This window comes from Lathyrus oleraceus, chromosome 2 (assembly GCF_024323335.1).
Source record: "Lathyrus oleraceus cultivar Zhongwan6 chromosome 2, CAAS_Psat_ZW6_1.0, whole genome shotgun sequence".
Lineage (NCBI taxonomy): Eukaryota > Viridiplantae > Streptophyta > Magnoliopsida > Fabales > Fabaceae > Lathyrus > Lathyrus oleraceus.
In genome coordinates, this window is record NC_066580.1 from 432,763,425 (window position 1) to 432,775,228 (window position 11,804).

The 11,804-nt window shown below is 36.1% G+C and overlaps 1 protein-coding gene across 1 annotated transcript in view; it reads left to right on the forward strand.

Moving 5' to 3' along the window:
* Positions 1 to 206, forward strand: part of LOC127123563 (uncharacterized) — a 70,080-nt gene extending 69,874 nt beyond the window's left edge. Inside the window, exon 8 of the mRNA XM_051053774.1 lies at positions 186 to 206. Coding sequence (XP_050909731.1) covers positions 186 to 206 — 21 coding nt within the window. The remainder of the gene's footprint in view (positions 1 to 185) is intronic.
* Positions 207 to 11,804: the final 11,598 nt, after the last annotated feature.

Sequence of the window (11,804 nt, forward strand, 5' to 3'; positions counted from 1 at the left end):
AGGTATCTCTTCCTAAAGTTTTTCCAAGTGTATCGCTTGAGTCAGTGAAAGGGGTTGAAACGCCAGTACCTCTTGACGGATGGCTGATTTTAGTCTTGAGATGAAGCAAATGAGGTAAAACGGAGGTGGTAGCCCTATGATGTGATTTACGAGTGATTTTAATTGATCCTGGTATTCTTTCACAGGGGAAGTTTGGGAAAGTTTGAACAGAGCGTCCTTAGGATCTTCGTAGAGTGACAAAGCGAATATGGACTCCATTGATTGTAATAAAGCTAACTACGATAGTAGCATGTTATTGGAGTACATCCATTGAAACCATGCCAAAGCTTCGCCCTCCATGTAGAAAGACGCGGTGCAAAGTTGTTGGTCCTCCACCGTCATGTGATAGTCAAAAAATTGGTTGATCTTAAAGATCTAACCTAAGGGATACGTGTCATTAAAGTGAGGTATATCAAGCTTCATGGTAGTAGGGGGAAAAGAATGAATCTCATATTCAATCGAAGGCATAGGTGACGCAAACCCTGGTGGTGGAATGCGAGCGGGCAAATCCTGAAACTTTGATGTTAATGTGTTGATGTTGGCGGAAACGCTAGCTTGAAATGATTGTTGGCTATGGAGGAGTTGATTGAGGGTGGCAGAAAGTTCGTCGAAGGTGGGTGGTGGTGGAGGGTGAGTCATGATCAATTTAATGAGAGCACCAATTTGTTATAAATATTGTTATGGATACTGCAGATTCTACAACGATAACTATTCAAGGGTAAATCTACTAATTCTTTTCATTCATGCTTCCATTGTATTACATCAGAGACTAGTACTTATAGTATTTTTATTTCACCACAGTCCAAGAGTTCCCTAACTAACTCTTCCTGATTCACTAAAAATGCCAATAATGTGACTCATAACAAAGCAATATCAAATACATTCTAGAATACTTAGTAGATTCTACCATTTTTTTCTCTCCTTTGAAACTTCATAATCATTGAGGTGTCTGGGCCTTCCACGATTTTTCTTGGGTCTCAGATGTGGAATTATTTCCTCTTGTTCAAACTCTTCTTCCTGCTGCTTTGTAACAAATGGTTAAGCCACTAGTCTCATTCTTAGAGAAAATGGTAGATCAGAGATATCTTAAGTCAAGTGAATGAGAATTATGTCATTTGGATTGGTGTCTATTTAATAGTTATTTCTTGAAACAATGTAAATAATGTAGAAATAAAAATTCCAAGTTGATGGATGTTGCCAATTCCTTCCTTAATAAGAATTCCATCCATCCAACCAAGAAGTCCATGCTTAAAAAGTTGTCATATATTAATAATAGATATCTAAAAATAAAAAAAGATATCTATAATTTATTTATTTTAAGTGACTTTATTATTTAGTAATTTTGTATTAATTTGTCTCTAAATCAAATATTATTTCTTATTTAAATAATTTATTTTAATTATTTTAATTTTTTCATAGGAGTAAAGTCTCTCAATCATTTATTCCTTTGTAGCTAGACAAATTTTATTCTAATTGATAAGTTTAAGATTCGAGTCATATTAGTAAAATATGAATTTTTCATCGAAAATACATTTATTTATATATAATCTTTATAGAAACGTTATTTTGGAAATTTAATTTTAAATTCAAGTTAAGAATTATTGAAACATATAGCATAATAATGTGTCAACCGAAAAATACATAGTTCTGTGTTGAATAGCTTTTACATTTTGGTTACTTAATGATTGGTTTGTTTTAATTTTAAATTATTTTTTTATAAAATTGTTATAAGCTTTTATTTTAATTAAAAAATTAATTTTGACATTCTATAATATAAACATTAATTATTGAATATCAAAACATAGTCGAAATTGTGATTTTTCTTTTAAAATAACCACTTTTTTTAAAAAAAATCCAAAATAACCAATATTTCAAAAAAAAATCCAAGAGGAGGCGTCAGCACCACTGGCGCATGCTTTAGAAGCATTGCATGGTGGCGCCAAGGGTGCTGGCGCATGCATGTACTTGCATGTGCTTGCGCCAATGCTTCTGGCACCTACATGTGTTGACATGTGTGGCGCCTAACCCTTTGGCGCATGCATTTTCATACTCCTTCTATAAATACCCCGCCCTTCAGCCATATTTTTCACATAACTTTTATCCTACAATCACATTTTCTTTCATTCAACTTCAATCTCCTTCAAGTTTTTGAGTATTAACCATGTCTGAATACATTTACAAGTGAAATGCCGATTTAATCTTTTCCGCCGTTGCGTCTCCGATAAAGATTCGACTTTGGAATATAAATTCGTTTGAACGTCTTAATCGGACGTTGAATAGTTGGTTAGATGGAGAAATTGGAGATGGTGAAAGGATTAGAAGAATCCAATGGCTTGTGTCTACGTTCAACCAAAATGGAGAAGTGCGTGAATGGGTGGATATTAAGACTGACAAAGACGTTAATAGGATGATGCATTACATGTTCAAAATTGTTTTGATGGTTGTAATCGCTTAGTTATTGTAATGGTATTTTAATTGTTTTAGTTGTTTGTGTTGTTGTTTATGTAATGGTATTTCCTCACAAACTTATAATATGAAATAAATTTAGTTTTTCATATATTGCAATAGAGGTACATGTGAATTTATCTTGTTGTGCTCGTTCCAACACTAGGACATGTAGTACGATTGTGATCTGGCTGACGGCATGAACTACATAATCTAACCATTTTGTTCGACGTATCCATTTCAATTCGAATACGGGTGTTGTTTGAGCGACCCTTTTTCTTCCTTCGCATACCTTCGTTGTGCCAGACAATGTCTCTTTGATATTCTGGCCAGTAATCCTCTTTTACCACTACGGAAAAACTAATTTTGTAAACATTTGATAGACTGGTGACTTTGTAAACGTCAGATAATAAGTAGGATGGATCCCTTCGAACCTTTGAACATGTCGCAGTGACATGGGAGTAGGGCGCACGAAAGGCTTGGAACTTTCCGTAGTTGCACCAACCTCTGTCTAGTTCCACTCTTAACTGTCCCAACGGCATGCCCTCATTTTGATCCATGGACTCGGCAACACTATATCAACCTTTAGTACTGTCAAACACCGTGACCACGCGTGTGTTTGCTTTGGCAGCTTCATGTCTAATGAATTTCATTGAAGCATCACTGAACAACTGCCCAAATTGCAACACTGAACTCCATTTGGAACGTATGGTCTCAAACAACGCCCCTAGCTTGAAATATGTTGTCTGCACCAAAGTGGTTATAGGTAGATTTCTGATGCCTTTGAAGACAAAGTTCATTGATTCCATAAGATTTGTTGTCATGTGGCCCCAACGTTGATCGTTGTCGTATGCCCTAGTCCACTTCTCCAATGGAATACTGTCGATCCACCGTACTGCATTTGCGTTTGACAATCTTATTTATTCGCGGTAGTGTTTGAAAGAAGGTTCTAATAATGCGTAACATGCGTTGACAACCTTCTTCCGCAATGTTTTGTCTTTGATCTCCCGCATAAAATTATGAGCAATATGTCTAATACCGAAGACATGCGTCGAAGGAGGATCCTGCCAGCCATTATCAATGTTATTATATGCACTGATGATTGAAGGGTGTCTGTCGGAGATCAAACATAAGTTAGGTTGAGGTGCAACTGTAGCGGGAAATTCATGATCATTAAGCTATTGACAAGCTAAAGATCAATTAACAAGAGTCGCCACCGCGATTTTATTGTTTCCAAGGGAAAATGGAAAAATGCGAACAAAACCCAAATAGTAAGAAGTTTTCAAATAAAAACTAATAAACATCAGAGATCACATGTAAGGGGGTTGGTTACACAAAGGGAAGGTGTTAGCACCCAAAGTGTCCTAGGTACTCCTAGGGAGCCCTTTTTGTGTGCATATGTATTTTGTACAAAGTGATGTTCACAAACAAATAGAATGGGGGGATGAGAAAAGAATTGATTAATTATATTTTTGTGTTTGACAAGACCTTCGGTCTTGTGCCTACGTACCAACATGTAAATGAGGGATCAAAACCTCGTAGTTCGTGCTATAAATCTCAAAGTGAGTATGTTGGTTTTAACAAAAATTAAGTTTGGAAAGGCACAAAGGCCTAAAATGGTTTGAATGATTTTGAGACTATCCTAGATACAAGAAATTTAAAAGTTTAAAGTTGAAAAGATCTGACCAAATGGGAGCAATCCAATAGACAAGTATGTCAATAGAAACCCAGAATTCCCTTGGACTTTTTAGAATCAAGCAACACAATGCACAATTATATCAATCTTGAAGAGCAAAGGCATCAAATAAAGATGGCCTCATCCAAGCTTATCCACTTCAATGATCTTCTTCAAAATATCCAATGTAGCAGATGAAATCCACAAGTCACAGGTTCAACATAACAGCTTATCAATGATCAATATTGCAGATGAGACTGGAGAGATCTTGATTGATGTATCAGATGAATTCAAACATGCAAGTTCTTGGTCTTTCAACAAATTGGCATTGGCTAAGTCCATTAGCAAAGGAATGTTGCCTAAGTTCTAAGTCCAATTGGGGAGATCAACACAACAGTCCACTCAAAAAGTCTTTTAGGGTTCTTGTTATTATTATGTGCATTAATGGTCAAAGACCAAACAAACAAACAAGACAACAAAGTATATCTCACAAAATGGTCCAAGTGGACAAAGTGAAAATTGCATAAACATAAACAATTAGAATGATATGTACAATGACAAATGATAAAAATAAATTGCATTAAAAGTAAAAGCTTGAAAGTAAAGGTTAATGGTTAGTAAGTTAATAGTTAGTTTTGTTTTGCTTTTGATTTCAAGACATTCTTTGGAGAACACTCAACCCACTTGCCACAAGCATGGATCCTTGAACCAAAACATCTTCCAAAGGAAGGAAAGAAGGCCAAGTTTCCACACAATACCATGGAAGAGGGGAGACTTACAATCTCACTAACTAGAATGCTTATGCCTTTTGTGTCACAAATTTAGCGCTATGTTAAGCAATCGTAATTGGACTTATGTAGAAGTCACAACTATTTGAGGTCGGGCAATAAATTTTTGGTGTTAATGCATGTTGGAGACATAGTATTAAGAACTATGCTCATTAAACATACCACACACAAAAAATATGCAAAGGTGTGGCCTAATCTCATCCATACTCATGTTAATCTTTCAATCAACTAGCATTAGGACTTTGAGATGTCATTCGCCAATTGAAAATGAATGGATGAAGAAGGGGAATTATATGAAGAGGGAAAGGGATGAATGGGATCACAAATTGGTCAAAGGAGGACTTTTACCAAATTAATATTATTCATTCATTTTGGGAGATGGAATGTACATTCCATCAATCCCCTAAATCCAATAATACTAACTTAACAAAGTCAAATCAACTTTGACCAAGGCCCAACAACAGATGAGAAACTCAAATAAATCAATCCAAATGACCAACACAATTAAAATGGCATTTATTCAATTAAAAATATCAAAATAATACATTAAATTCAAATATGTTTTGTCAAAATCCTAAAATCCCATCAAAACACCAAATAAATGGCCATGTGATTTATCATAGGTCAAACAAGGTCAAAGGACCTTGGATAAAAAATTTCATAATTTTTGGACACTTAAAAATATTTTTGAACAATTAAAAACAAGTGAAAAATCAATTAATTCATGAAAAATATTAATAATGATCCAAAAAATAATTTTAATTCAGAATATGAAAGAGAAAAATATTTGAAAACTTTAAGTGAAAGTCCCATACTTTTTGGATCAATATTAAATTTATTATGAATTATTGAAAATAATGGAATTAAATGGAAAATCATAAATTACAAAAAAACGTGGACCATCAGATCTCCCTCATTAATTGAGGTGGCAGATCTGATGATCCAAAACACGCGTTCCATGTGTTCCTTAGTCAACAGTGTGGCAAAATGAGTAATCAAATCAAGCGGTCCAGATTATAACGGGGGACTTGGATCAAGTGGTCTAGAGGTGAGACACCTCATCGCCGGAGCCAGAGCTCCGGTCATCTTCCCCGGTGAGCTCCACCGGTCTGGTTAAGATGAACCATCACCAAAATGCAAAACAGGGACATGATTTTAAAGAGAAAACATCACTGAGCAAGAATATCACCTCCATTTCTTCCAATTCCAACTATATTGAGAGATATGTGGAATTGAAAAATGAGGTTCATGATCTGAGTTGCTTCGATTCATCATCAAAACAACTCAAACACCTTGCCTACATTGGTAGGACTTCAGCCAACACAATAATCAAGAGAATTGAGCAAGAAACAAAGAGAATCGAAGAGATCAAATTTTCTGAAATTTACCTTCAATGGAGGTCAGAACTTGCTAGATCTCGATCTGAATTGTGCTTTGCTTCACTCCAATAGCTTGTAGAAGAGGAATGGAATGGCTTAGAATCAATGGACTCCTGGAGAATTGAATTCCAAAACAGTGGAGATTCAAGCTTAAATTCAGTTGAATTTTTCAGGTTTATCCTCTCAATGTGAAGGGTTTTCTATGGAGAATCAAAGCTGGTGCAGTGTGTGTGTTGATTGTGAGCAAATGAGCTTCAATTTATAGAGGATTCAAGTGTTAATTGCACACTCCATTCAAGTTTCTAAAATTGGCAAAGTAAGGTCAACTGATGCGTGGGCGCGCATATGCCCATCAAATGATTGCCATAAGTCCAAATTTGAAGTTCATATATGTTGAAGCAAGCTTGGAATGCAAGGCAATTGAGAATTTGAATTTGAAGTTTTCTCCATGACACATGATACCAGTATGTTTAAGCCATGCGTAACCTATGCATTTCTCATCCAAAATGCATGAGTTTTAGCTCTTTGGAAAGGTGAGATCAAGAGGAACAAGTTTGATGTTGAACACTTTTTCATTTGGAGCTTGGAACTTGGAGATATTTGAGGTGGAAGTTTGGAAAAATTTGACATATTGAAAATTTTCTAAGTGTCAAGCCATATGTCTCAATATTCCACCTTGCTTTACTTTTTATGAGAGCTTCAAATGAGAAAAGTGTCTTCATCAAAGTTGTATCTCTCTCAAAGAAATTAAAAATGGTCACTAATTTCAAGCCATTTGGATTTGAAATGATAGAGTTATGCATTTTTGAAGTTTGGCAAAATCACTTGATCAAAGGTATAGGTCAAAAGTGACCTATAATGTAGCCTCATATCACATGTGAAAAGAAGTTGAATCAGCTCTCACTCCAAACATAAAAGTTGAAGTAGACACATTGAATTTGATTTTGAAACTTGGAAATCTTTCATCTCATAAAAATTGAGCAAGTTATGGCTTTGGGAAGTTGACTTTCAAATTAGGGTTTAGACAAAATGACCTATAATGTTTCAACATAGAAAATGATTTTCCAAGCAAAACTAGCTCTAGGTCTCAACATGAAAGTTGTTTATAATGTCATTTAGAGTAAGTTTTCTCTTGGAATAATTTTCATATGGTGAAAATTGTAGGATATAGAGTCTAGGGAGACCCAATTTTGATTAGATGAATCCATCTGGCCAACCACCATCAACCAACTTGCTAATTTCTAATTCTCTTGACTTTCTTGGATCATGGTAGATCATATATGAATAAGATGATGAAATTTGAAGTGTCCCTTGAGAAATTGGATCAATTGGTGAGATAGCTTATTGGAGAAGTTACTCAAGATACCCAGTCAAACTAGGGTTTCCAAGGCAAATCACCCTCAAACTCTTGAAGCAAACTTGATCAATATAACATGTAGAAACAATTGGGACTCATATATGATACTCATAACCATTATTGAATAAATTCTTGATTGTGCTCTTTGTTCATGAGGGTCTCAAACCCTATATGTGATCAATGAATCAAGGAAATCATGCCCCCACCTACAAAAGAGTTAGATAGATACAAAGACATATTTTTGGTATTTTGGTTAGTGAAATGATAAAATACAAGTATGATATAATCACAAAGTTCTTGGTGATATCTCCTAAAACAAACCCAATGAATAAGGGGTAAGGAGGATGCAAAGGTATGATCCCAATGCCAATGCTTATGATGAAATGCATGAGGGATCTTAGGGTCAAAATTGGGGTCTTACAACAATATGCAATCGGAGATTTCTTAGGAAAAAACTTCATCCCTCAACAGTCTCCCCTTCAACAAGGGCAAAGGTGATTGGAAAGATGTTGTTGTTGCCATCTTATGTCACTGCCATCAGTAACATTCCTTTGTATTTCCCGTACAACCATGTATCGTCAATTTGTATAATAGGTTTACAGAAAGAAAAATCTTTGATGCATGGTTGATACGCCCAAAAGAGACGGTGGAATATTCCATTTCCAATAGCACATGTCCCGTCTGATGTATACACGGGCAACATTTCTAACTTGACAATAGTCCCTGGAGCATATTATTTAAGAGCCAACATGTATTTTGGAAGTTGTTTTTAAGACTCCTCCCAATTTCCATACACTTTTTCAACAACCTTTGTCCTAGCTATCCAAGCCTTCCTATATGATGGAGTGTACTGGTATTGTGCTACAATATGTGAGATTATTGTACTCACATTTAACAACGGATTGTCGCCAATGACAAACAATATTTCATCGCATATTATCTGAGAGCTAAGTTTCCGATGGTCTTGCATTGGGTTTGTGAGCATGCATGTGTGAACTGGACTCATGGATCCAATCTCCCAAGAATCACTCCTCTTCTGGTACAAAGCTGACAACCTGAAAAGGCAGTGCTTATTTGGACAATAAATTTTGTACCTCAATGCATTAGTTCTATCAACTCTAAAATCAACTGATAGTTCCATGTGAAGCTTTTTAATAGCTTTTACACAATTTTCTTTTGTGCGAAATGTGTCTCCTTGTTTCAAAGATCCTTGCATTTGCACATAAGGATTGTACCATATATCTGATGAAGGTTCATCGGAACATAAATTCAAGCTTGTCATGTGTTGAGGTGGACAATATACATGACTAGCTGGTAATGGCTCCTCTTCTTCACCAGCGTTCACCATTAAATCAAACAAAATCTTGGCTTCTTCTTTTTCGTCATCTACAATATTCACCTCAGCTTGTTCGTCGTCATCAGTTTCACAAAACACTTGTGACTGATCAATGAACTGAGACACTTGTTGTTGTTGTGGTAATATATATAACACTATATCATTCTACCCAGATTGTTCGTGACTGACAAACATATGTTGAACATCGTCATCATCTCGAATCTTCTTCTGATAAAACTTCACCTGGTTTTCTGCAAACCAAGCCGGATTTATATAGATGATTTGGCCCACAGGACTGCACTGCAATTTCTTTTTTATTCTTTATTTCATATGTGAAAAATTTGATCTTCGATTTATTGTAAACCAAGTTACCTCTGTGTTGCGAAAACAAAAACCGAATAATTGATGCTCAAATATTTCACCTTCGGTATGGGCACTGATCATGTAATGTGGTGAGGAAGACATTTTTTTAAATCTAACTTTAGTATTTCTATTAATCTATATGGGTAATGATGATGAATGCATTGATATGTTATTCACATGCATTGATCACGCAATTCATCTGCAAAGACAAGACAATGTAATGAAAATAATTCATACAGAGACAAGATAATACAATGCATGCGCCTGGTAGAATCTTTGCACATACAAAGCATGTGCCTGCACACAAGGAATCTCACAAGAATCTCTGCCCTAATAGTCCAAAGAAGACGACCATTCCAATGGCGCATAATGAAACCTAGGCGCCCATGCTATTGGCGCTTCTTCATTGCATGGCAAAATTCACATGCACGCGCCACTAGCCTTGGCGCATGTGACCTTGCATGTGAGTATTGCATGCATGCGCCTAAGGCTATAACACCTCCTACAAGCATGCGCCTAAGGCTATGGAGCCTCCTCTATTATGCCATGCATGCATCCAATCACATGCCATGTAACTCTTCAATCTAGTAAATGCTTCATCATCTATAAATAGGGCATCAACTCACAACATCTCATCATCTACAACACTAACATTCAATCTCTGCAACACTCTATCTTTACCATACTAAACCTTTGCAACACTCAACTTCTGCAACATTATGTCTTTGTTGACTATGGGTGATGAACACAGAGGAACACTCGACAATATCTCGACATTTGTATGTTATTACTCTCTTTTTACTTATTTCATATTTATTTAGTATATCTTTCTTATCTATGTTTTTATTATATATTACTTCTTCTTATTTTATTTCTTACTTATGTTTTATTAGGACCCAAAGTGATTTCGATGTCATGTACATGAATATATACCCCACGATCCTTTGATAGAACCATATATTAGAGGACGTGGTTTTGGAAATCTCCTCAACATAGTCTCATACTCGATGGACTACAAATTTATTCTTGCTTTGTTGGAGAGATAGAGACTCGAGACCCACACATTTCACCTTCTTTTTGGTGAGTGTATCGTCACACTTGAGGACGTATACATGTTGTTGGGTCTACGTATAGATGGTAAGACCGTGAATGGTAGAGTTAACCAGGACAACTCTATCTGCAATGAATTATTGGATGCCCCTTTGTGTGACGACCAAACTGAGGGAGAGTCATCTGGTCAAGCTAGGGGGCAAGGTATAAATTTAAAATATCTTAAACAATATTATTTGAGTATAATATTGTCCAAAGAATCAACCGAGTACGAAAAATAATTAAAGCTCGGTGTTATATTATGATTTTATTTGGTAATTTTTTATTTCCAGAAAATACTGTTAATACAGTAAATATTATATATTTACCGTTATTACGCAACATTAATAAGGTAAGCACATATAGTTGGGGTTCAACTGTGTTGGCCCATCTATATAGTGCAATGTGTAAAATTGGCAAAAAAATACTTGTACTTTTTATTCATGTGTGTATTTGCTACAACCATGAGGTTGGTCAAGAATGTCGTCACTCGCCCCGGTAAACGAGAAGTCATTCATATTCCCGTTTGTAACAAAATAAGATTAAAACTTTACCATATAATTAATTATACTTTATATGGAGGCCATATCTGGGTCTTGATCATCAGGTTAACCATGATGATGATGCAGTTTGGACAACAAAGACACAAATTATTCGGTTCACTACTGTGGAGATTCACCAGAGTGACCGGGTAAAACTGCAGTTCGGCATGCAACAACAGATTCCAGAACCTCCGACGTGTTTGGGATATTGGCATAAAAAAGAGTCGATGCACAATGGAATTATTCCGAATGGAGAGACTTCGCAAAAGAGATGTGTCGTCATTGGAGGAATCGACGACAACACATCTTAAACGAACCAGTCATACATGGTGCAAGACCAACTCAACAATATATGGCATGGTTTAGGTTGGTAACAACGCAACAATTTGTGTATGAGCCATATTATTTGATTGATTCACGCCAACTAGCTTCGTAATCATACGCCCAACAACAAGTCACCGTCCAACACCAATGTCAAACCACCCAAACCCAATAACCAACCTCACACCATCGACCTACCACATACATCCAACAATCAAACACCCAACTTCGCAACCCATTCATGTCACCCACCCAATAACCAAACACCCAACCTCGCAATCCATTCATGTCACCCACCCAACCACAAAACCAAGAATCAAACCCTACCCACCAACAACCATACTCATCAACCACAACCGTCTATATCCCAGATGATTCATATGGGTCACTTCATCGTAGCCCCCCACCAATGACCACCCAAACATCCCATCACCAAAACACCCAATTATTGTTTAACTATAGTACACCCC